Source organism: Dermacentor variabilis, chromosome 5, assembly GCF_050947875.1.
Source record: "Dermacentor variabilis isolate Ectoservices chromosome 5, ASM5094787v1, whole genome shotgun sequence".
Lineage (NCBI taxonomy): Eukaryota > Metazoa > Arthropoda > Arachnida > Ixodida > Ixodidae > Dermacentor > Dermacentor variabilis.
In genome coordinates, this window is record NC_134572.1 from 194,570,253 (window position 1) to 194,597,682 (window position 27,430).

The window sequence follows — 27,430 nt, forward strand, 5'->3', positions numbered from 1 at the left end:
GGTTAGTGTAACATAGTCGCGGCCGTTAGGCCACGGCAGGAACGAAACGTACGTACACACCTGGGAACGAGACAGGTAAAAAACCAGCGTTTATTGTCAACAGCAGGGTGGTTATATAGTAATCCAGGAGAGAGGGGGAATGGAAAGGGGACATAGCGAGTTAGAAAGAAAACTTCACGCTAGCGCAGTGTGTAGCCCGCACTATGACACAGCGGCCGATACAACACTTCCTCCTAAAATCGGTCAACCGGTCTCCTTGTCCTCGTCGAACGTCGTAGGACTTGAGCGGGTTTGCTTGGCACTACTGCTGCGGATGACGGAAGTGCCGGGAAGGCCCGGTCAGCATGATGATCCCCAACTGCAGGCGGCAAAGCAGATGCTTCCAGTCTCACATCGAGCTGTGGCGCGGATTCCTCTGGCCTGACTGTAGCGCCGTCCGGGAATGCATCTTCCGCAGTGTCGGGTGACTGCGTTTCTGTAGGCCGACGACGCACCTGGTCCACGTGTCGCCGGACGATTGCTCCAGGTGTTTCTACTGTAACCATTCGGGTCCCAGATGTAGATGTCACATGTCCTGGTATCCATTTGTCTCCTGCCCCATAGTTGCGAACGCGCGCACGGCTCTCTAGTTGGGGCAGCCACTCCTGGTTATCAAACCCTTCGGGTCTCCACTACCCTTCGGGAAACACGTATCCAGGCGCGATCTAATCTTGTATCCGAGAAGCATCTGTGATGGCGACTTCCCGCTCTTCTGGGGCGTCCTTCTGTAATTGAGCAGTAGCCGCATTAGCTTGTGCTCCAATTTTCCTTCCTTCAACTTCCGAAGGCCATCTTTCACTGTTCGGACAGCTCTTTCGGCAGCCCCATTAGATTGCGGGTGGAAGGGGGCGGTCCTAACGTGCGACATGTTCTCGACAAATGTTGCAAATTCACGACTAGTGAATTGTGTTCTGTTATCGGAAACTATCGTTCTGGGCACGCCAAATCTGCTGAATATGTCCCACAAACAGTGAATTGTAGCTGTCGTGGTAGCTTGCTTCAGAGGAAGCGCTTCTATCCACTTGGTGTGTGAATCGATTAGCACAAGCACCATCTTGCCTTCTATCGGTCCGGCAAAATCCACATGGATGCGCGACCACTTCTCAAACGTTTGTGGCCAGCTTGCTGGTGGAGCGGCTGGCGGCATGGGCAAATTGTCGATGCAATTCTTACACTGAGCCGACATTTCCTCAATCTCTCGGTCTAGGCCTGGCCACCAAAACAATGATCGCGCAATCGATTTCATCAGCGAAGACCCTTGGTGGGTTTCATGTAGCAGCTGCAGCAATCGCTTTTGCGCACCGGCAGGTATAACCACTCGATGGCCCCAATAAATTAACCCATGTGCCAGGGACAACTCCAGTCGACGGTCAAAAAATACCGCCAGGCACGGCTCAAGGCCTTTCGAGCTTCTAGGCCAACCACGTAGCACGTAATGCTTGACGCGATCTAGTGTCGAGTCGACGGCTGTAAGGTCTTTCAGCTCTCGTGTTGTGACTGAATCCAGGATCCAAATCCAGGATTTGGATCCTGGATCCTGAATCCAGGATTTCCAAAGAAAAAACGTACTCTTGGGGCTCCATACTGGGACCTGGTGATTGCAGCGGAAGCCTGCTGAGGGCGTCCGAGTTCAGCAGTTGTCTTCCGGGAGTGTACTGAAGTTTGTAGCAATATCCTCCGAGATAGAGGGCCCAACGCTGAATGCGGGCTGCAGCCATAGATGGTGTTGGGCGGTCGGTCCTTAGCAATCCGAGGGGAGGCTGGTGGTCTGTAACCAAGGTGAATTCACGGCCCAACAGATAGTCTCGGAATCTCGTGACCCCAAAAACAAGCGCCAGCGCCTCACGTTCAAGCTGCGAGTAATTCCGTTCGGCTTTCGTGAGAGTCCTTGAACGGAATCCGATCGGTCTGTGGACGCTGCCTACTGTGTGAAACAGAACTGCGCCAATGCCGTGTGGGGAAGCGTCGCACTCCAGTTTCAGCTCCTTTAACGGGTCAAAATGGGCAAGCACTTCGGCATTCTTGAGATACTGTTTGGCCTTGGCGAACGCAGTTTCCTGGGGCTGGTTCCATTGCCATCGCGCATTCTTTTCTAGTAATTGATACAACGGGGACAACACGCTTGACATGTTCGGCAAAAACCTTGAATAAAATGTTAGCATTCCGACAAACGAACGCAGCTCGCTCACGTTATGAGGGCTCGGCGCTTTCATGATAGCTTCCACGTTCTTTTCTGTCGGGTGAAGACTGATACGATCGATACGGTGTCCCAGATAAGTAACCGATAGCTGGCTGATATTACATTTGTCGTATCGCAGCTTTACGCCATGCTCTCGAAACCGCTGCAACACTGTTTTCAGCCGAGCTCCGTTGTCTGCCGCCTTTTCAGACACAAGCACATCATCTAAGTATGCCTGAACTCCAGGCAGGCCCGCTAGAATGGTATCCATCTTCCTTTGAAATATAGCAGGAGCAGAGGAAATGCCGAACGGCAGCCTGTTGTAACAGAATAGGCCTTGGTGCGTGTTATTGACGCATAGCTTGCGTGAGGCTTCGTCAAGTGGTACCTGGTTGTAGGCATCTTTCAAGTCGAGTGTACTAAAAACTTCACCACCGCTTAAAGACGCGAACATGTCTTCAATCACCGGAAGGGGATACTGCTCAAGTGCACAAGCATGATTCAAGGTGGCCTTAAAATCCCCGCAAATCCGAACTGTGCCATCTTTTTTAAGCATTGGTACTATGGGGGTCGCCCAGTCCGAATATTTTATGGGCGATATTATGCCTAGCGACACTAGCCGATCCAGCTCTTTTGCCACTTTGTCGCGGAGCGCGTATGGAAGCGGTCTCGCCTTGCAAAACTTGTTTACCGCACCGTCCTTGAGCACCAAGCTGGCTGGGGGGTCCCTTCATCAGGCTCAATCCTCCGAGAAGACATCTTCGTAGTTACTGCGTAAGGCGTTGATGTGGCTGATGGCTTCTCCCGCCACCGGCACTTCTATTTTACTGACTTGCAGTACTGGAACTCCAGCCCTATCCAGCAGGGTGGTTATATAGTAATCCAGGAGAGAGGGGGAATGGAAAGGGGACATAGTGAGTTAGAAAGAAAACTTCACGCTTGCGCAGTGTGTAGCCCGCACTATGACACAGCGGCCGATACAACAGTTAGATTGTGGCCTACTAAAAGCGTGCAGTATGCTACCAATGGCAATACGCACCATGCACTGTAAAACAGATAGTTGAAGACGCTTATTGCAATAGGTTTAATGGCGATAGCTGTGAATGCGGCGTGCAACAACCAAGCTGGAGATTCGCTGGTACCTGAATAAACTGTGCGTCTACGTCGTTTTCACACGAGACGGGCAACTACATACTGTGCTTGATCGTGTGGTGTCCCTCGCGCCTTTTCTTGTTCAAATGGGATCTAGTGGCCAGAAAACATGTACGATCGCAGTCTGCAGCAGAGAACGGCGTCTTGTTTTGGTTTTCGCCTAGTAAAAGTGTGCGCTACGCTTCCGATGGCACCACACGCTGTGAAATAGATAGGCGTAGATGCTTATCACAACAGGATTGGCCGTGGTAGCAGTGAATGCAGTGGGCGACGACCTCTGAGATTTGTTGGTACCGAAATGAGAAACAGTGTGTGCCGGCGCTTTCACGTGAGATGGGCGGGCGAGTACTGCGGTCAAGCTGCCATGGCGGGCAGCAACATACTGTTGCCGATAGTGTGCCTCGCGAATTTTCTGGTTCACATGGGATCTAGCGGCCAGAAAATGTATCATAGGATCACAGTTTGGCGACATATACTTAACGTTGGTGCTAAAAAATCGCATGTTACGGGAACGTATGATCAGGTAAAAATGACGTCAACTGTATTGGGTCATTTTTTGTTTTCGATTGCAATTTGGTAATATCGCTGTTGCTCTTCAACGTCACCATGATCAAACTACCCAGCCTCCTTGATGCAATACCACACCAAAGACACACTTTTTATGCAGATGATATTATGTTATGAACGAGGGCCTCAAATACCGGAATGCAATAACCACGCCTACAGGAAGCAGTAGATACCATGGAGAGCTACTTGCACAAATGCGGCCTCCGCTGTGCTCCCGAGAAGTCGGAACACCTCGTCTTCAAGTTAAGAATGAGAGGCAGACCACCCGGCTATGATGAACCCGATCCCGGAACAATGGAACACCCACTCCAAAAGTGTAAACCATGCAAGTTTTAGGGCTACACATCCACAAAGACGGGTCCAGGGTGGCCACCCTCCCACAACTACAGCGAAAGCTATCACATGTCACGCATCTCATCAGGAGAGTTGCAAGCCATAGAAGCAGACGTAAAGAACACGACACGCTACGCTTGACGCAAACACTCCTCACCAGTCGAATAACATACAGCACGCCCTACCTCGCGCTGAAGAATGCAGAGGTAGAAAAAATTAACATTACAATACGCAAAGCCATCAAAATCGCCCTGGGCCAACCATTTACGGCTTCGACTGCGAGACTTCTCAAGCTGGGCGTACACAACACCTGGCAAGAACTAGCTGAAGCTCATAAAGCCAGTCAGAATGACTGGAGCTCACGCCCAGTGGAAGATCAGTGCTGCAACGGGTGAGCTACAGTGAAACCTTTATAGCCACCCCGCACCGAAAAGAACGAATTTCTCCAAACATCCGCGAATCCCTATGCATAGCACCAATGCCACGCAACATGCACCCCACGTACCACAAGGAAAGAAGACAAGCCCGAGTGGATGCCCTACGGCGAAGAGACAGGCAAGGTTTGGACACCAGATACACTGATGCAACGAAATACCCGCAAACACTTAAGCTCTGAGCGTCATAGATCCTCAGAGCAGAGAGCTAGCATCTGCCACAGTTCGTGCACACTCCCCGAGACTGCAGAAGAGACGGTGATCGCCCTAGCAACTACCACGTGCATGGAGGCAGCTGTCGTCTTTTCCGATTCTGAAGCAGCTGTCAGGAACTACGCTAAGGGTCGCGTGTTGACAGAAGCACTAAAGATGTTGAAGCACCGCAGCACTCCTATCCCCTACACCTGCGCGACGTGGGTTCCTGGGCACAAGGGGCTGGAGGGGAACGACGTGGCACAAGCCGCGGCTCGAGGCCAATCCTTCCTACTCTCGAGATGCCCAGTCTGCGTCAATGGGGGCAGAGACCGTACCCATCACCTACTCAGCGATCCTTAAACACCACAGGCTGGAACGCAAGTCGTACCCACCACCTCAACCAGAGCTCACCAAAGAAGAATCATGCACAGACTATACCCAATTCTACAAGGATATCACTGCCTAATATGCAGTGTACCGGACACCTTGACACACCTGATCCTAGAGTGTCCATGGCATTTACGCACAGATGCATCGCCTTCACCGAAAGAATATAACGTCAAACAAGAAAGTGATGACCTTATTGAAATGCGGGAGGCCAAGCTCATCTCCGAGTACCTGGAATAACGACGCCTCGTCGCCACGGCCAAGGAGGCAACGAAGGCCAGAGGGTTCCTGGAATGAGGATACTTCCCACCTAGAGTAGAACCGGGGCTTACCCATGGATCCTGTTTAAAAAATAAATGTTTATTCATCCTCCTCCTCTTTGATTGCGAACATTGGCGATGGGAAAACGTACATAATGGGAACGTATGAACAAGGTTCTACTGTATTTGAGAACACAATGTCATAGGAGAAAATTTGCATAGCATGTGGAGGTAGTGCAGAAACCAGAGTATACATCATTTGCTAGTATGTCGCACTATCAGGGTAACACTGAAAAGGTGGGAGATGGAAATTCAAGAGGATGACCAAAACAAGAAGGTGAAAGCAGGAGCCAATGTTTCTACAAGTAGACTTGTCTTTTTCAAGGCAACATATGCTTTACTCGCCCCATTATATATAGGTGGGGTTTATCTAAAGGGGAGAGGGCGTAAGGCGGGTGGGAGTGGCAAGAGTGTCGAATTGAGAATATAAGAGTGCTGTGCACAAGGCCAGTGACACGACCGTCTGTCAATCACATGTCAACGGCGGTGTGTCAGCCGTTGTGTGGAAGGCGTGCACAGCAGCACTCCTTTACCTGTTTCGCTGGTGGTCATGGGCTATGAAGCCTCTGAAAGAGATAACAGAAGAAGTGGCAGAAACCAGTGCTCGTGAAAAAGTAAATAATATAAATAAAATAGTGAAATGGAATAAATAAATAAATACAAGGAGAAAGAAAGACCACTTTACAACCAAACAAAGTGTTGTTCCCTATAGCTTGAAACTTAGCGTAGTGAATAGATTCTAATGCTCCCTTTGAAACATTCATGCCTATTGGTTGCAATGCCTTGAACATGTGGATAAGGTATGACTTTCCGTATTTTCTTTCTAATTCAGAGCGGAAAGTTGACTAAAATGTAGAGTTTAAGTTCATCAAAGTTATGACCTCGTTGGTTGAAATGCTCGGCAATGGCTTTGGGAAGCTTTTTAGCTGTGTCCACGCCATGTCCGTTTAATCTGACGTTCACTCATTGTCCCATTTCACCGATATATTGTTTCTTACAGAAGGAACATTCAAGCATATAAATGACATCTGAACTTGTACAAGTGAAGGTACATTTCACTTCGTGTGCCTAACTATTTGCAGTGCTTTTAATCTTAATGTCACTTTGAAGGTGCATGCATTTATTATGGGGGAATTGTTGGATGAATTTTGTGTCTACTAACATGTCTTTAAAGTTACTGTTGCGGCGATAGGTAACCCTTGGTACATCCAGGAACGCATTTTGGAGACGCTTGTTACTTGATAATATTGGGTAGTACTTTCATAGAATGTTGTGTATGTTTGGGAGTTCATTAGAATATCTTGTTATAAAGGTCAGTGGTCTGCCATATTCTGGCCTAGGCTGTTTTTTCATGAATTCAGACTCTCTCCAATCTTGACGCGACATCAAACTCTATCGAGAGCAATTTGTGGATAGTTTCTTCCAGCTAGCATTGTTTAAAGTCATTTAGGTGGTGGATATAATTGTGGCCTTTGCTGGAGATTCTTCGTATTCGTTTCACTTGTCCGATAAAAATTTCTTGCTTGCAGTGTCGCGGGTGCCGACTGTTGCAGTCTTAATATTGCTGGCTATCCATAGGCTTCTGGTAAATTGTCGTTCTCAGTTTTGGGTTTTCTATGTAGACCGTCGTGTCAAGGATGTTGATCTATCTAGGAGAGGGGTGAACAGTAAATTTAGTACTCTGGTGAAAGCGATTGAAATGGCTAATTAAGCAGGCTAATGCGCTTGTGCCATGTTCCCATATTATAGATATGTTATCAATGTAGTGAAGGTAGGTGTGGGGTTTTAAAGGTAGGATTTCTACGAGTCTGCTTCAAGCTGTCCCATGAAAATGTTCGCATATGTGAGAGCGAATGGTGTTTCCATGCTAGTGCGGAAAGTTTGCAAACTTTGGACTATGGAAGTTTGTACTACCTGCAAGGTTTCGGCACTAGCATGGGAACATTATTCGATCCCACGTGTGTGAACATTTTCATGGGACAGTGCCGAAAGTTTGCAAACGTACTACAAAGGTTTGCACTACCTGCATACTTTCGGCACTAGCATGGGAACACCATTCACTCTCCCGTATGTGAATATTTTCATGGGAAAGCTTGAAGCAGACTAGTTGAAATCCTACACCTTAAAACTGCACATCTATCTTAATTACATTGACGACATATTTACAATATGGGAACACGGCACAAGGGCATTAATAGATTTGATTAGCCATTTCAATCGCTTTCACCCAAGTATTACATTTACTTCTCACCACTCTCCTAGTCAGATGAACTTCCTTGACACGACAGTCTACACAGAAACGGAAAACTGAGAACGACACTTTACCGAAAGCCTACAGATAGCCAGCAATATATAGACTACAACAGTGATTACCCGTGACACTGCAAGAAAGGAATTTTTGTCAGACAAGCAAAACGAATAAGAAGAATCCGCAGCGAAGACCCCGATTATATCCGCCACCTAGATTACCTTAAAACAATGCTAGCAGAAAGAAACTATCCCCAAACTGCTCTTGATAGAGCTTATGATGTTGCGTCAAAATTGGAGAGAGAGTCAGAATCAGCGAAGAAACAGCCTACACCAGAATCTGACAAATCGCCAGCCTTAATAACATAATATTCTAATGCACTCCCAAACATAGAAAACAGCCTACGAAAATACCACCCAATATTATCAAGTAACAAACGTCTCTAAAAAGTGTTCCCGGATGTACCAAGTGTTACTTATCGCCGCAACAGGAACGTTAAAGACATGTTAGTGGACACGAAACTCATCCAACAATTCACCCATAATAAACGCATGCACCTTCAAAGTGACATTAAGATTAAAAGCACTGCAAATAGTTATACACATAATGCGAAATATAGCTTCACTCGTACACGTTCGGATGCGATTTATATGCTTGAACGTTCCTTCTGCAAGAAACAATATGTCGGTGAAACAGGACAATCAATGAATGTCACATTAAACGGACATTGCACGGACACAGCCAAAAAGCTTCACAAAGCAGTCGCCGTTTAAAAGGGACCTTTAGAATCTATTCACTATGCTAAATTTCAAGCTATAGGGAACAACAATTAGTCTGGTTGCAAAGTGGTATTTCTTTTTCCTTTTATTTGTTTATTTACTCCATTTCAGTATTTATTATTATTTCTTTTTTCATGAGCACTGCTTTCTGCCGCTCCTTTTATCTCTCTCAGAGACACGATAGACCACAACCACCAGCGAAACAGGTAATAGAGGGCTGCTGTGCACGCCAGTGACATGCTGGCTGACACACGGTCGTTGACATGTGATTGACAGATGATCGTGCCACTGGCCTTGTGCACAGCACTCCTATATTCTCAATTCGACACCCTCGCCCATTGCCGCTCCCACCCGCCTTACACTTCTCCCCTTTAGATGAATCCCACCTACCGTGTATGTATACTGTGGTGGGGAAAGCATATGTTGTCTTGAAAAAGACAATTCCACTTGTCGAAACGTTGGCTCCTGCTTTCACCTTTTCATTTTGCTCATCGCACCATCAGGATGTTACTCAAGGTCTTGGGCTTTAAGGGAAATAGGGGAGCCTGGTGGTGAATAGTAAAGGAAATTGGTGGTGTAAACGCATCTAGCAACAACCGCCTAGACATCTGGCCTGGCAACCACCTATGTCAACTGGTACTGAGGAGGTGGAAGCACCATAAGCCGATGTAACTTTAGCTTTGCTTCGATGGACAGCTGCCGAGGCACGACATCACTGTCAACAGTGAGATCAATTTAAGACTGTTCGCACAGTTTAGTTATTCTGCGTCTTGCTGCCGATGTTTTAATAGATGTGTGATGATGGAGTCGTACCGCGACAGTCTTAATTATGAATTACTTGAAAATCTGCACGCGATTATGTGCTTTGACCAATCATGCTTTAGACAAGTTGCTTTTACTCCTCTCGGGGGTTGTTGAAGTAAGCTCTGGCCCTTGTCCAAGTACTAGTGGTAATAAGGAAAGTGCTAGTATTGAAAACATTTATGCAACTGTTTGCACGCTAGAGCAATGCAGACAGGGTTTCTTCTTTGATCTTTAAGAACAAAAAAAAAAAAAGACAGCCGTCTGCTTTTTTTCTTTCACTTCAGGAATTGCACAGCACAGTCACCATACTGCAACGCAATTTACTCTCAGTCAGAAATAAAGCCTCTGAGATAGTCTAATCTCAATATAACAAATCACACGGGACTGCCGAAAATCGTTCATTACTTTGAAATATCAGTGTAATGAAAAACTTGCGGTTATGAGCCAGTGGACACACCTAGGAATGAAAATGATGTACCTTGGCAGTAGACGAGTGTGCAGACAAGCATACTCTCAAATAAAAATGTTTCACTCACTTCAAAGCTGATTTATTTGAAGAAATCAGTGATTTTCTTCTGGTGTGTGCAGCAGGCATAACTGATTAGGAATGCGTCTACATCTTCCACTTTGCGCAATGCCTTATCGGGAACGTCACGGCATCGAGCGATGAAAATGCGGACTTTGTTCATGTGCACTAAAACATCAATGTTCAACACGATCTCATCTTCTGTGTTCAGTGACCCACAATATTCTTCTTTCGGGTAGTCATCGTCACTGGAGACATCACGAACGAAGTTAACAACCTCTACAGTTGTCAGGTCCGCCCCTGTTAGTGCTGCGCTCTCGCTCTCCAAGTAGTCGTCGAAGGAAGAGACAGCGGGCAGCAGGTCCACAACCTAGGTCCACAGGTCTACTGGGTTGTTGGTGGTCACCTCCAGGTCATCTTCAAGTTGCACAGGCACTTTGACAGGCCCTGCTTTTCACCAGCAGTTGCTAATGGTAAACACCTTCAAGTTCCACCAAGCTCCTATGAGCATTGATTGCAGTCAGCTGCTTTAGGCGGAGATTGATAATCAACCGCGGCACAAGGCACTTACGAAATTCTGCTTTCACACTATTTATAACGCCCTGGTCTAGGGGTTGCACCAAGGACGTGTTGTTTGGCGGTAGAACATGCGTCAAATGAACATTCACAATGTGAGCAGAGCAGTTGTAGACAGCCCGTAGAATTTTTCGGTCATCCCTCCTCATTTGGTCGTCGAGTTTGATGAGCCACTCGGAAGAGTTCTCTGGTCATCCAGGGTCGTTTTTCGGTGCGGTAGTCATACGGTAACGACATATCGCTTTTCATACAGCGAGGCTTTGCATACTTGCCGATGATTAGCAGTTTAATTTTCTTTGTGCCTGTTGCATTGCAGCAGAGCAGGACTGTCACGCAAAGATGCGACTTCTTTCCTCCTTTGTACTGCTGCCCTTTAACTGCATCGTCCAGTCTGGCAGGCGCTGATAAAAACATGCGGTCTCATCCGTGTTGAAAATATTGTCTTCGGAGTATGAATCAGCCACCTATAGAAAACGATCATTGCACCAGGAATCCGCGCCTTCTCTGTCAGCAGTGTTTTCCTCGCCCAAGACTACCTGGAAAGTTACTCCGTTCCTTTGGCGGAAATGAAAAAGCCAACCCGGCCTCGAACCCAGTTATTTCAAGTGCATCTGCAAATTCGCAGGCTTCTTTTGGAGCCCTGGGCCAGACACAGGAACATTTTGCAGTCTGGCACCTTTGAATCACACGAGAACAGCTTGGTCCACATTTTGAAAGTTTTCCAGCCGCAGCCGTTTCCTCTTACGAGCGAGTTGCGATTCCCAGTGAAGCTTGACAATTTTGTCTCGTTCTTTCAAAACGGTAGCGACGGTCAATGGGACAATGCCATGCTGTCTGCACACATCGATTTGCTTTTCGCAGCGTCGATTTCCTACAATACGTCCAATATGTCCAGCAGAGAAAACAGTTTTCGCTTCTTGGCGCCGTTGCTAGCTGCATTCATAATTTGAACTCGCGCCAACATCGCCACACCTTTGTCTTGAAGTTTGTGCTGAAGCAGTTGGCACTCAACATGGTAATGATAATAGCTACTGCACTCCCAGTTTCTGTTTCATGTGAGAGTTGCGGTGCTGTTACTTTCGGGCGAATTCGTAATACTGATGTTCCTCCGTCATAAAGGGGAAAATAAACTATGTGCATTATTCTGAAATATGCGTTGTACTGAAATTCGTAGCTCTGAAATATTTTTACACTGACAATATAGGCAATCTGGCAGGGATTTTTAAAATATCCGTAGACTTGAGAAATTCGTTTAATGTAGGGTTTGTAGCAATGAGATTTGACTGTGATTGGAGTACAATTGCAACGCGTCAGTGATGCACGTGGTGCAGTCAGTATATGCTCTGTCTTGGTGAGGTTCCCATGTAAAGCTAAGCTTTCTTTGAGAACCATCTTGGACTTTCGTGACCATGTCTGTTGCCTACTGCTCGTGCGAATTATCGCCGAATGGATCGCACTCGGCTGCAGGAGGGTAGCGCCGTTGAGGAGCGATGGCTCACACTACTTTGTGCGCAGGAGTGGAAAGGCCACGCAGGAGTAGGCCTCAAATTTCAACCCCTGTAATGCTGCCTGTGTTTAAGTGTACATTGCAGAACTCCTCGTTCGGGGAATCAATGAGCCACACGAGAAGTACTCCCTCGTAAGGTTCACTCTCTATCGATTCCCACGTTGGATCTGCTGCATTTGTTTCTTCTCATAAATTTGAGGCCAAATTTCTTGGGCACAGCCCAAGTAAAAAGTAAATAAATTTGTAACTGCTTCGAAAAACCGACATGTTTGCTGCTGCGTGCGACAGCTTTGGTTAATCTTTAATTTGCTACGCCATTCGTCATCAATGGCGTCAGCGGGCATATTCCAGCTGCAAATCTGGTTAACTGCAAGTGTGTGTTACAAGTCATCCCTGGAAGCGGGCTCGAGCACTGCTCATAAGGTGCACGATGAGAAATTGCTGCGGTTCTCGCGCGAAATGTGAATGCAATGTTGCAGCTTGTATACTTCTTCAAACTGCACATAATGTACACACGAAGCACAAAATGCTTTGCGTGTGCGGTGCATACACGTGGCTATGTGCAGCTGTCTACAGCCATAAAACATGATGGCCACTGCCATGCCAACGAGTTTGTGCCAAAAGATTATCCTTACAACCGAAAACGAGATCCGTGCTGTGTGGCCACAGCCGATGAGGTGTGAAAAAGTGAAAACACAAAAATATATCCCAATTGACTCTTCAGTCTCGGAATTATCTTCGATACATACATAATCTAGCGCATTGCCACATGTGCAGCAAAGATCCGAGCCGCCGGTACCTGGGCTCCGAGCGAGGCTCTGTCGCACCCTTTGGTGGCCGAACTACGAGGTAGAGCTCAACTGGCCTGCCACCAGATTCGGTAGCAGCACTGAGTGAGAGAAAACTGGCCCCGCGGCGGTTCTTCTCGAGGGGCCGCCCGTGTGCCGAGTGGCGCCGGACGCGGGCGTACTGCGCGGTGGTGTCGCGGCAGTTGCCGGCGGCTAGCCGCACCGGAGGGCCGGGCACCACGACCGAGTCGAGCGACATTACATTGGTGTCGGCAGTTGTCCGTTCCCGATTCGAATGGGTGCGCCGGAGCGGAGGCACACAGCGATTTGGCGAGTAGCGCCTTGGCGGACTGCAGAGGCAAGGGTTAGTACGCATAAGCGGGAGGTGGGGAACAGGGAAGGAGAGAAGAGAGAAAAGAGTGCGTTTTGTTGCCAACACTGGCAGACCAGAGTGATTGCATCTGCAAGATCACGCATAGGAGGCCACAGAGTGAATTAAGCACGCCAAACAAGTTGAGAAAAAACAGCTTGAGCTACGCTTGAGAACCCGTCGTCAAAACGGGAACTGCCAGCAAAACTTCGAGATTGCCACATCGAGCACCTGCCCTTGAAAAGTGGTGTTCTAATTTTGCTTAACACAATTAAGGCTTCGCAAAGTACACCTTAATGAAATATTACCACTGTGTCAATAAACCAAGAATTATGTTTCAAATATGCAGAGTATCGCCAGGTGATAAACTAGCAAAGCCGAGAAGTCCAGAAGCATAAATTTAGCTAGCTACAGAAACTTGCTCAACATTCAAATCAAATTTAAAGGGACACTAAACAGTAACATTAAGATAATCCAAATAAGTACCAGCTTGTGCCATACTGAATATTGAGTTTGGCCTCACAAAGAGCTCCATTATTGAATTATGATAGAAAACTGAGCGAGTTCGGAAGCAATGTATTCTTGTGCAGCGCTCACAAATCGAAGAACAAAGGATAAATTTGTCATCGATTTGCGAGCGCTGCAGAAAAACACATCACGAGTCCATTATTGCAATTGGCACGAGTGGAATGGTATGACGCCACACTTCGAACTTTGCCTGCTTTGATGGCGTTTTTTTGACGTTAGTTAAGTTTATCACTGAAGAAGGACTGTGTTGTCTGCTAAAATAAACAAAGACTCAATGTTGTAAACAGGGGGCACTTAACTTGCAGAAAAACATCTGAAATACACGAGAAAACATCATGAAATTAGATTTTTGATGGAGTACTTCACTTATAATATGTTTCTCTTTAGTGCCCCTTGTCCTTGGCAAACAATTTTTTTAAGATCAGCCCAAAGCAGGGCGCAATGAACCAGTACAGTCAACATGCATTATTTCGACCCTGACGGGACCTATGAAATTGATAGAATTATCTGGAGGGCCCAATTAAATAAGATACATAAAAAAACATAACACACTGCTGGTTCAGTTGGCACTATATTTCCCTGATATGTCCCTGAATCAAATGCACCTTTTTGTATGCGTTCAAAGTAGAAAACTAACACAAACATAATACAAAGCTCTAAGCAAAGCACAAATATAAAGCCGAGACCACATGTAGGCTTGCGGACGCGCGCAAGCTCGCGTCCAGGCGCCTAGTGCCTGCTGTGCCTCACGAGGAATGGCGGTTTGCATCTACAAAGACACGGGACAGCACATGTTCATTGCGCTCACTTACAGATGCCTCGGCAGACGCTGCTTCATACTTTGTTATTGACAGTGTTTCAAAATGCTTCGATATCTATAAACACATTTGTTATATTTTTATAGCTGTTAGATCAGCACAAAAAGGAAAGAAGAAGCACTTCCTTGCATTATATAAATCTGCTTCACTGAGAGTTGAATGTTCCACGCCGTAGCTGCGTAGCCAGGCGCGCCGATGCGAGGCAGCCCAAGTGCATGATAACAGAGAGGAGCTGTTCTCAGAGATCATGCCGCGTTTCGATGCGTACGAGCCGTGCCGTGCCATCTGCGCATGTGTGGGTGCATGGACGTGAGCTTACGCACGTCTGCAAGCGTACGTGTGGTCTGGGCTTAATGCACGCCTGAATTTTTAGCAAGAAACATGGGCAATAAATGCGTTGCACAATGGCGGCCGGTTTCTAAATACACTCGAACCTTGTTTTAACGAAGATGACGAGGCAGCCGAAATTAATCTGTTATATTGAAAATTAAAAATTAAATTATGGGGTTTTACAGGCCAAAACCACTTTCTGATTGAGGCACGCCGTAGTGGAGGACTCCGGAAATTTCGACCGCCTGGGATTCATTAACATGCACCTAAATCTAAGTACACGGGTGTTTTCGAATTTTGCCCCCATCGAAATGTGGCCGCCATGGCCGAGATTCGATCCCGCGACCTGGTGCTCGGCAGCCCAACACCATAGCCACAGAGCAACCACGGCGGGTCATCTGTTATATTGTAGAATCTCGTTGATACATTCCTGTTACGCATGTTTTCCCAGAGCCAACGTTCGCAATCGAGAACACAAAAAAATGACCCAATAGAGTTACACAAATTTTTTTTACCGTTTCATACATTCCCAGAACACATGGTTCTTCGGCACCAGTGTTAAGTATACTGTAACAAGCATGTGATGCCCCCTCAAGCATAATCTTTGATGGCCCGCCAGGCTTGGTGGCCTGCTAGGCTCGGTAGGCAACATTGGTCACCGCAGCGCAATGAACATTGACGAGCACAGCTGCTCGGTAATGTAATGCACACTAATGTCCGGGAAACTCTTCAAGCATACTTTTCCCGGTGTGACCATAGAGTCTTCGGGCGTGATGCTGCGCAGTTACTCCAGGCAGCTCTCCCAGGTCCAGGGAGGCAACCCTTCCCCTTTACTTAACCAAGGGGTCGTCGCCGAAGCTGCTGGGCTGAAATTTTATTCATGCACTGGGCGTTCGTTTGCCAGAGTACCAGGAAGCCAGCCTGCATGTGGTGAAAGACTTCCCCAGCCTCCTAACCGAGTTCAAGTCCCTGTTCCAGCCAGGGGTGGGCACATTCGTCGGCACGATGGCTGGCATCTGTGTACCTGAAGGAGCCCGGCCAAGTTTTTTCAAGCCTCGCCCACTGCCGTTCGCCCTGAAGGATGGGGTCACCCAGGAGCTGCAACGGTCGCAGCGAGAGGGCATCCTGGTGCCCGTAAAGACATCTGAATGGGCCGCTCTCATCGTACCAGTCCTCAAGAGAGATGGCAGTGTCAGGATCTGCGGGGATTTCAAGGTTACCATCAACCCCGTCGCTACTGCCGAGAAGTACCCATTGCCCCGGATTGAAGATCTCTGGTCATCGTTGTCCAGTGGACAGAAGTTCACCAAGCTTGACCTCAGAGATGCTTACCAGCATCTGGTGCTCCAGGATGCCTACCGGAAGTATGTCACCCTATCGACAACTCTGGGACTCTTTCAGTACATGCGCTTATCGTTTGGCGTGGCCTCGGCCCCAGCCACATTCCAGAGGGAGATGGACAACCTCTTCAGGGGCATGAGGCACGTGGTGGTGTACTTGGACAACATCCTGGTTACTGGCAGCGACAACGGGGACCACCTGCAGAACCTGCACAACGTCTTGGCACGACTACAGGACGCCGGCCTCAAGCTCAAGTTGGAAAAATGCATTTTCCTGGCCCCCAGTGTTGAGCACTTGGGACATGTCATTTCCCAGGCTTGCTGAGCCCCGGCTCTCCGCAAAGTTGATGCTGTGCTCAAGGCACCTAAGCCCCAGAACAAGAAGGAGCTTCAGAGCTACCTCGGTCTCATCAACTTCTACAGGAGTTTTCTGCCGATTCTGCAGGAGCATCTACAGCTGCTCCATCTTCTGCTTCGAGATTGTCAGCAATGGGTTTGGAAGAAGGAGCAAGACCGGGCCTTCCAGTCCAGCAAGGAGCTAATCACTGAGGCTCCAGTGCTGGTACACTTCAATCCTGCCAAGCCTGTCGTCCTGACCGTAGATGCGTCGCCGTATGGCGTGGGAGCCGTCCTGGCACACCGTGACAAAGATGGCCAGAAACGTCCTGTGTCGTTTGCTTCTCATCGGCTTCATAGTGCAGAGTAACGTTACAGCCAGCTGGACAAGGAAGGCTTGGCCCTCATGTTTGGTGTCGAAAGCTTCCACCAGTATCTGTGGGGCCGGAAGTTCGAGGCGGTCACGGACGACAAGGCGCTGTTGGGGCTGCTAGGGCCTGACAAGGCAGTTCCCGTGCAGGCATCACCTCGACTGGTATGCTGGGTCTTGAGGCTGGCAGCTTACAGTTACCAGCTGGTTTACCATCCGGGAAAGGACCTGGGACCTGCTGATGCCATGAGCCGCCTGCCCCTGCCAGAGGTGCCCGATGCTGTTCCGAAACCTGCTGAAGTGTTCATGCTGGAGCCCGCGTACCCGGAGGTGCTCTCCAGATCTGCGGTATCGCAAGCGACCAGCCGGGACCCAGTCCTGTCTCAGGTGGTCAAGGCGGTGTGCCGTGGGGACGAATTGGTTCAGCAGGCCTAAAGCAACAAGGCCGCTGAGCTGAGCTAGCAGCAGGGCTTCCTACTGTGGGATTCCAGGGTGGTGATCCCACAAAGTCTCTGGTCCAGAGTCCTGTAGTTGCTGCACGCGGGTCATCCTGGCGTGGAAAAGACAGATGGTGGCCCGGTCCCATGTTTGGTGGCCTGGCCTGGACATCGCTCAAATGGTGCAGAGCTGCCAAATCTGCCAGGAGCATCAGCGGGCCTCGCGCCATGTGGAAATCACCCCCTGGCCATTCCCACAGAGACCCTGGTCCCACCTACATATGGATTTTGGGGGACCTTTCAAGGGCCATTACTTCCTGGTGGTGGTGAACGCCTTTTCAAAGTAGGTGGAGGTTCTATCTGTCACCACTCCATCAGCCGGCGCGACCACCGCAATGCTACGACAGGTCTTTGCCGCCCAGGGGTTGCCGGACGTCATCGTGTCCGACAATGGTCCTGCTTTTGCCAGCACAGAGTACCTGGCCTGGCTGACGAACAATGGAATCCGCCGCATGATGGTTCTGCTATAACACCCTGCTTCAAATGGTGCAGCCGAGCAGGTGGTGCAAACCATCAAGGACAAGCTCAAGAAGAGCCAGACTGGGGATTTCCAGACGCAGATTGCCCGGATACTGTTTCAGTATCGGACCACGCCCCACAATGTCACTGGCCATGCCCCTTGTGAGCTCCTGCTGGGCCGGATGGTCAAGACACCCTTGGACGTCTTGCATCCAGACCTCCGATCCACAGTGCTCCTGAAGCAGCTAAAGCAGAAGCTGGCTGCTGACCGAGGGTGCTGTCCCGGGCCGGCCTTTGCTGGAGTCGGGAGCTCCAGTTTTCGCCAGGAACTTCGGTCCTGGCCCACCCTGGTCTGACGGACAGGTGGTGGCACCTGCCAGCGCCTCATCGCTGCTCGTCCGCATGCCAGACGTGGCCACATGGCACAGACACTCCGACCATATTAGGCCTCGCCTCGGGACCTGGCCAACACCCTCGACTGCCACATCAGAGTTCCAGGCCTCAGGAGGACTAGCGGCAGCACCAGTCGCTTCCAGCGGAGCACCGCCCACCTCGGAGGCGGCAAGCGTTGCCAATGGTACTGCATCCGTTGGGCCGGTATCGAGCCCGTCACCACTCACAAGGCCGACCACTTCGGATCCTCCGGATGGAGTGAGGCTGGCTCAGGCAGCACCTGGCGTTGCCACTACCGGCCCGGCAACACCGGTGCCCAGGCAGAGTACTTGACGGCGGAGGCCACCGGACCGTTACTCGCCTGGGTAGCAGGCACTGTCAACCTGGCTAGAACGAAGGCAGAGCCTTGTAAAACAATTTTGGAAGTTTTTTTGTTGGTGACAAACAAACTGGGGGTAAGGGGGTGTGACAAGTATGTGACGCCCCCTTGGGCATAATCTTCGTTGGCCCATCAGGCAACACTAGTCACCACACCACAATAAACACCGACGAGCACAACTGCTTGGCAGTCAGTCATCGTTCCTCACCACCACACTGCGCAGTGTCCGTCTAACGGAGGGTGCCTCGAACCCTCCCTTGTTCACGAACCCGGGCGTATCGTGACATATACATCGCCAAACTGCGATCGTATGTTTCCTGGCCACTAGATACCATGTAAACAAGAAAATGTGCAAGGCACGCGTGATTGAGGACAGTATGTAGCCGCCCGTCTCACATGAAAACGAAGTAAGCGTGCAGTTTATTTCGGTACCAGCAAATCTCAGGCTGGGTCATCGCACGCCGCATTTACAGCTGTCGCCATTAAACCTACTGCAATAAGCATCTTCACCTATCTGTTTTACAGCATGTGGTGCGCATTGCCATTGGTAGCGTACTGCACGCGTTTAGTAGGAGACAATCCAAACATGCCGTTGTTCCCTGCTGGAGGCGGCGCGATCCATCGCGTTTCGCTTTGGCCACATCCGCTGTTTGCCCATTAGCTCGATTTTGTTTTGGTTTCACGTTGTCTTCTTAAAAACCATGCAATAGGAAAGCAACAAAACGCGTCTCTGGCCACGAGAGAACCACCAGCTCGGCGCGCGTCGGCGTCTCGTACTGTAAAGATCCCCGCGACGCTTCGCATTATGTAGATGTCAACAATGGGCACGTTGCTAGGCAGCGCCCTGTCTTTCCGACCCCTAGCGCCATCTGACGAATAGTTGCGCGAATGTGGTAGGATTACTCACAGCATCAGCAGCCCACGCTGCATGTTTGTCATCCTGTCAAACGGTAGCGATGGCGCGAAACAGCGTGCCGATATTAATTTTAAACGGGTTTCGGGAATTACAAGATCTTCATAGCTTTTTTCATGAAAAGAATTTAGAGAAAGGAAGTCGTCTATTTGAAGTGGGGCACGTCTATGACGTGAGGGAAGTGTTGAACTCGCGCTGATCGGAAGTGACTGCTAGGTTTATTCCGCAAACGAAAAATAATGCACCAGCGAGATGCGTGAAGCTCAGCGTAAGTTACTTCGTTATCTACGGTGTGGACACGTGAAATTATAGGCGACATTGATTCTTGAAGACCGGCGACGGCAGACAAATCCTAGCGGGGAGCTGTGATTGCCGTGCTGGCATCGCAGGGAAGTGCGAGAACGCCACGGTAGTTTCCCTGTACATACAGAACGGCAAATACGAATCCAAAACATCTCAGCCAAGAACGTGAGGCGTACGAACGACTCGTAAGACCTACCAGAGGTATTCTAACGTTGCTCTCCCCAAACACAAAAAAAGGGGATGAACTTCTGAGTTGTGTTAGACTACGCTGGGAAAATATTTTCGCCCAAGTTACTGGAAGTGCGATACTTTTATGTTGCGATTTTTCAGTGCGTGCAAAGGAGGTTCCAATAAACCACGTTGTCAAAAATTTTGATCTCAACTCAACTGAGAAGCTAGAGACAATTCGAGACGCCACAGCCCTCTCCCAGGACGCGTTTGAAGATTGCAGTGACGAAGGAGCGTGGAAAGTGCAACGCCGTAAGCACAACCAAACGCGGCCCGAGAAGGAAACACCGCCAGAAACTTTTGTGCTAGTCGTGAAACCACGGGTAAACGTGGCGCTCACGACTGTACCAGGCAAGGACCTCCACCGCAACTTCGTGATGGCCAGACCCGCTGCCGTCAACAACAAGCCTTTGACGTATACGTTGCAACCAGCATCTAACACCATAAAATTGCTCGTTCACGACAAGAGGCAAGCAGACGGGCTTCTCAAGCTTTCACACGTAGACGTGAACCACGGACAGATACCAGTACAAGTGTATCAGGCACCCGGATGAGACATGTGCCGAGGTGTTATATACAACGTTGACTGCAATGAAACAAAGGCTGAACTCCGGGCAGCCTTTACCTGTGAGCACCGGCGTATCCTTGACGCGCGCCCAATGGAAAAGCGTGGTGCATGTCTACTGACTTTTGAAGGACGCCACCCCCCTAACAGAGTCGTGTATTACGGCCGCATCACCCGAGTTTCAATTTACGAACCTAAAAGCATCGTGTGTAATCATTGTCATCGCTTTGGTCACAAAAAGGATGTCTGCCTGCACGAAGCGGTATGTCCTACATGCGGCAAGACACACGAAGGTAGCACTACTGGCAATGAATGCAAACAGACGACGCCCAGATGCCGCAACTGTGAAGAAGAAGGTCACACGGCAACTGACCCGAGGTGTCCAGCTAAACTGAAGTCCAACGCAATAATTGCTAAGAAACTCTGCTCAAGGCCCCGCTCTCGTCGTAGAAGGCACGGCGCACACCGATCAAGAAGCCGCACTAGAACTGTCCAGTGCCATGACGTCAAATCGACGCAGCAGCTACTTGAACGTGAAAACATCTCAACGCAGCCACGTACCATAAAGGAAGCAGTGAACGAGATTGTTTCAAAGAACTGCGCACAACCAACAACGGGAGGAAACGGCTGCAGCCTCAACTACGCAGCAGCGCTCAAGTGAACTCAACCAAGTGGAGACAAACCGGCGAGCTCTTCACCTTATACTACACCTATGCTACCTTCACCATCGCAGCTGGTTGATACATCGAAAGACAGTGTAGAAGCTGAGATTGCAGAACTCGCATGACAGAACGTCGAACTGCGGTGGAAACTAGAAGAGAACAAAAAAAAAGGCATGCAGCACTGCTCGAACGTGTTCGTGTCAAGCGACAGCAGCAGCCATGCAATCCGCAGGAGCTCACTAAAATGCAAGAAACAACCTCTACTACCACACAGCAGACAGACCTGGCTCTGCTGGTACAACAACTTTTGCACCCTCTCCTCCAAGCACAGGAGAAGCACTTGCAACGACAATATGGCTTGCTTCAACAGCTCTTCGCCTCGCGTCAATAGCCACCCGGCTTTGCGTACAGCCCTCGACAGTCCCACTCCACACGTTTTACAGTGGAGAGGGCTCGGGACTTGTGCGACAGAACTGAACATCTTGTTTGACTGTGTCGGACGCCCCCTTGCGCTTTTACTTCAAGAAACTAATGGCACAGATCGGACACTACGACAGTTCAATGGTTATTACCAACCGTCAATAGAGCATAGAAACAGGAAACGACACCGAAACCCGCAGGCACAATGGTATCGCCAGTGCAGCCGAAGAATTTGTAATACGGGGACAAGCGGCTGTCTTTGTCCGCACAGACATTCCTCAAATGCAGATTGACACTTCTCAGTACTCGACTGCCGTGCAGGAGGTGGTGGCAGTCCGTTGCACGATTGCAAAGCGAAATGCAGTGCTGGCATCGGCATACATGCGCCCTGAAGTTAGCTCCCGTACACGCGGTTCATTCACGTGGATTCGCGCTTTGCGGAGACGTTACCCAAACGACGACTTCCTGATAGGTGGCGATTTCAACGCCAAGCATCCGCAGTGGGGCTATGACTATCACACGCCCCGTGGAACAGCACTCGCAGATGCCACGGAGTCAGCTGACTTAGTGCTCGCAAATGACACAGACTACCCCACCCGCGCTGCCCTGCATAGTGGACAACGTAACACGACCCCAGACCTGACGTTATCCACACCAGCCTACGTGAAAGACTGGCGATGCGATCCGGACGCCTGGGGCAGCGACCACTATCCACTGTAGATTACTTTGAACGTGGGACGAAAGCGTGCGGCCGGACGCACTGTGCGCACGATCTGGTGGGATGCCTACAGAAGAGCATTTGCGGAGCAACCCAAGACTTCATCCGTACGGGAGCGGGCGTCATGCGCCCTGCGCAAGGCCACTACTGAGACTGAGGTGAGAGCTGATGCTCCGGCGCCGGACATACATATGCTAAACCTTTGGGATGCGCGCAAGCGAGCACAGTTGACGTACGAAGCCAATGGCCAACGACATCGCGACCGTGTGCGACTTCGACGTCGCACTGCCATCGCTAGAAGATACACCAAGCGCCTGTATCAGGAACGTTGGAGCCAGCACTGCTCATCATTCAACGAAAGAACTGGCCTCCACAAGGTGTGGCACACGTTCAAGGCTATGACAGGTCAGCGTAAAACACGCAGCGCTATTTCAAACGTCTTGCTCAAAACTAGCCAGTCAGTCAGCCAACTCCAAGATGATGCCGCGAACACGCTTTTTTCCTTAACCGTCGATGCCCCCGAACGTCGCCATTTACCGGAAAACGCCGCCAGTGACCGATGAGGGCATTCAGGCCCCATTCTCACTCTTCGAGCTCGAACAGGCACTTTCTTCCATCAACGCGCGCAGCGCGCCAGGCTATGACGGCGTGACGTGGGCGGCTCTGAGGAATCTGGAAGAATACGCAAGAAAGCAACTTCTCGAGGAGATTAACGAAGTGTGGATCAACGGTGAAATCCCGGCAGGATGGAAGCTTTTGATAGTTACACCCATACCAAAACCAAACAAACAGCCAGATGTACTGTCGAACATGCGCCCGGTATCTCTCACACTACGTGTAAGCTGGCGGAGCGAATGGCCTTGACACGCATATCTCACTTTCTAGAAACAGAGGGTCGCTTTAATAATAATAATATTTGGGGTTTTACGTGCCAAAACCACTTTCTGATTATGAGGCACGCCGTAGTGGAGGACTCCGGAAATTTTGACCACCTGGGGTTCTTTAACGTGCACCTAAATCTAAGCACACGGGTGTTTTCGCATTTCGCCCCCATCAAAAATGCGGCCGCCGTGGCCGGGATTCAATCCTGCAACCTCGTGCTCAGCAGCCCAACACCATAGCCACTGAGCAACCACGGCAGGTGGGGTCGCTTTCATCCAGCACAAACAGGGTTTAGACCAAACCTTGGCACTCATGACAGCCTCCTACTTGTGAGGGAGGGTGTACTGCGTCGAAAGACAGTCGGTCGCGCAAAGCGACACCCGAGCGTCCTGGTGGCGGTTGACCTCCGTAAAGCTTTTGACACTGTGACGCATGAGGTAATCATTGAGGCAGCTGGGAGGCACGGAATCACGGGCCGCCCCCTCAACTTTGTGCGTTCCTTCCTTCAAGATCGCACTTTTCCATACGGGTAGACGGAGACGTCGGGAAGGTTTACCCAAACATAGTGGGAGTCCTACAAGGCTCCATACTATCACCCCTCCTCTTTAATTTGACTATGATAGACCTGGCTGAGCGACTGGAGGCTATTTCCGAACTGGGCTTCACAATTTACGCAGATGACATCACGTTATGGACTGCATCACGACCAATTGATGAGCAGCAGGAGACCTTGCAGGCGGCACTTGACGTTATTGACTACTACCTGCCACAAATTGGCATGCGGCCATCTCCAGAGAAGACAACCTATGTGGTGATCCGAGGTTCAACGCAGGACGAAGCAGCCCTCACGCTCACTCTCACAGGCAAAACGCTGCAGCGAGCGGAAAAATCTGTGCGCGTTCTCGGGATACCTATTGACCGCACAGGCACAGCGGATGCGTGGCTCGCAGACCTTCGTTGGAGATGGCACAACACTCTGCACCTCATAAAACGAATCTGTTTCCGCATGGGCGGTGCTGGTACCGACGTATGCCGAAAGCTTGTTAGTGCTTTGCTGACATCCCGAGCGATATACGGAGCGCGCTGTTATGACCTGCTTGCTCGGCACTGGACACAGCTAGAGGTACTCCACAGATCAGCTCTCCGTGTTATCACAGGGCTCCCGAAACACACACGTGTCGAGGAGCTACATCGCTATGCGAAGTTGCCTACCCTCCGAGCAATCATCGAAGCATCGAAGGCAGGACACGAGGAACGCCTGAAGCACACCAGACAAGGCAGGACTCTACTGGCCTACATGGGAAAGGATACATCAACTTTGCCACAACTGCCATCCGACATCTCACCGTGGGATGACATTGCTGTCGTAGACACTACACCACCGCCCCGAAACATGGGCGTCCAACATGCGCACCGCCGGGCAGCATTCGCTGCGCGTCATGTGCAGACATTGGCAGACGCACCGCCAAGCCATGAACAAGTGTACACTGACGCAGCTTTCAACCCACGCACCAGCGAGGGAGCAATCGCCTACCACGTAGTGGGTTCTTGTGAGACACATTCTACCTTTACAACTGCTGGTGCTGACGACCCAACGAAACTTGAACTCCGCGCAATAGTCTGGGCATTAGATAGAGTTTCAAGCACCACGCAAGCAAAACACATCGATATATACACCGACTCTCAGTATGCGCTACATGCCAGCAAGTCGCGCCACACAGCATCATCGGAAGTACTCCTCGTCAAGCAGGCCTTCAGGCGTGCTGAGGCCCATGGGGTCACTGCAACACTTCATTGGATCCCTGGCCACCAGGGCATCAAGGGAAATGAGAGCCCATGAGGCGGCGCGCGCCCTTCTTTCCAACCGCGTCGTCTCCCGGGATCCTTCAGAAACCCTCACAACCAGCACAAGCAACACGGCAAATGGAGCCCCATACGACCCAGACAGAGCTCTGAGAGCAGCAGCCAACCGATGCAAGCGGGAACTCCGTGCGAGTGTGCCCTCAGACCCAGACCCACTTCCAGCAGGTCTTCCCAGGTTGGGGCAGGTGCTGCTACATAGGCTCCGTTCCGGCTTTGTCCTCACACCGGATGTGTTGGAGCGGTGGCGGCAGTACCGGCCACACCAGGAAAGACGCCCTCCATCTTCATCTCCCAACTCCCTTCCATCGCAGGAACCCAGCCATCCCACAGCCTCCGCGGACCAAGAAGCGCTCCAGACGCCACACAGGTGCCCTGACTGCGACATGGCCACGCGGCCATCCGCAGACCATCTGTTTTGGGAGTGCCAGCGACACGCTCAGCAGCGGGACCACCACCTGAGGGCGGTGCGAGTGTCGTCCTACGAGGAGTGGATTAGACCGGCAACTGGCTTGATGGATTCCGACAGGGTCATTCTGGACTCGCTCTTGGCTTTCACCAAGGACGCGCAGCTTCTAGGACGGCTCTGAATATGCCTCCCCCCTCCTCTTCCTATTCCCCAGTATAGGCCTTCGCACCATCCCTTAATAAATACATTTTGTCATCATCAGTTAGTTCGAATCTAACATTTTCCCGGTGAGTGTTTTTTCTCGCGGTTTTTCCAAAGCGTATGAACAAGGTTCTACTGTATTTGTTATTACCATTTAGTGGTAATAACAATTGTGCATGCCCAATGGCATGCACAATTTGTAGCAAGTATGTGAACCCCCCCTCGGGCAAAATCTTGATTCGCCCGCCAAGCTCGGTGGCCTGCTAAAGCTCAGCAGGCAACATTAGTCACCACACCACAATAAACGCCGACTAGCACGGCTGCTCGCCAGTTAGTCATCATTCAGCACCACCACGCTGCGGAGCGTCCGTCTATCGGAGGGTGCCACAAGCCCTCCCTTGTTCACGACCCGGGGTGGATCGCGACACTGGCGACGAGGCTGGCAACGAGTACCTACAGAGCGTCCCACGCCGCCGCGAGCGGCAACACACCGCCCCCCATTGCTGTTGCCATGCTGCTGTACGGAAGGCTCGAGCCGTTCGAGGGAGATGGGTCCGCCTGGCAAATTTACGAGGAGCAAGTCCGCGTGTTCTTCCGGGCGAAGGACACACCCGAGGCCAAACGGCGGGACATTTTCCTGGCCAGCTGCGGGACCCGCGTCTTCAGCCTCTTGCTCGACCTTCTCAAGCCAGCCACGCTGCACATTAGGATGCTGGGTGAGCTGCTTGCCATACTGCGCTCGCATTTTAACCCAGCACCGTGCACACTAATGGAGCATTTCCGCTTCAACAACCGGAGCCGCCGGGAAGGAGGGAGAGACCCTCGGGCAATTCGTTGCTGCGCTACGAGGGTTAGCGAGTGCCTGCACCTTCGGGGACCAACTGCAGTTGCTGCTCCGGGACCGTTTCGTCTGCGGAATCAACAACCCTGCCATGTAGACGCGACTCCTGGAGCTTCCCAACCCATCGGTGGACGACGCCGTGAAGGCAGCGCTGGCAATGGAAGCTGCCGCCAAGGACGCCGGCGAGATTTCCCGTGCGACTGGCTCACCGTCGGTGGAAGCGGCGGTCAACGAGTTGGTGACAAAGGGTACCTGCGGTCGCTGTGGTGGTGCCCACTCCCCCTCGCAGTGCCAGTTTTCTCGAGCACAATGCTTTACATGCGGGAAAACTGGGCACCTGGCAGGTGTATGCCGAAGGGGGAGGACGAACAGCAAGCAGCAGCCCGATTCAAGCCCAGATACAACGCAAGCCCGCGGCCAGGGTAGCCGTCGCATGGGTACGCGGCGGAGGCATGCGGCAGCAAGCTCAAGTTCTTCCTCGGCCAGGCTCCACGTTGTGGCCGAGGACCCGCCGATTTTCGACATGTGGCACACAGGCTTTGTACCGTCGTCTGCGCCGCCATATATGCTGACTGTCGAAATCTGCGGGCACCCCATTTCCATGGAGCTGGACACAGGGGCCAGCATGTCTGTAATGGCCGGAAAGCTCTTTAAGCGTACTTTCCCCGCCGTGTCCGTCAAGGCTTCGGGCGTGATGCTGCGCAGCTACTCCGGGCAACTCTCCCAGGTCCAGGGTCAGGCACAGGTCAGCGTTCACTTTGGCGACAGGGAGGC

At 50.6% G+C, this 27,430-nt stretch overlaps 1 protein-coding gene across 3 annotated transcripts in view; it reads right to left on the reverse strand.

Moving 5' to 3' along the window:
• Positions 1 to 27,430, reverse strand: part of Amph (amphiphysin) — a 252,698-nt gene that overhangs the window by 104,219 nt on the left and 121,049 nt on the right. For 2 of the 3 annotated variants that reach the window (XM_075693889.1, XM_075693888.1), the window contains one exon: positions 12,846 to 13,184. The exons of the other annotated variant lie outside the window; for it this stretch is intronic. In XM_075693889.1, the coding sequence (XP_075550004.1) occupies positions 12,846 to 13,184 (339 nt within the window). The remainder of the gene's footprint in view (positions 1 to 12,845; positions 13,185 to 27,430) is intronic. 3 annotated transcript variants of the gene reach the window in all.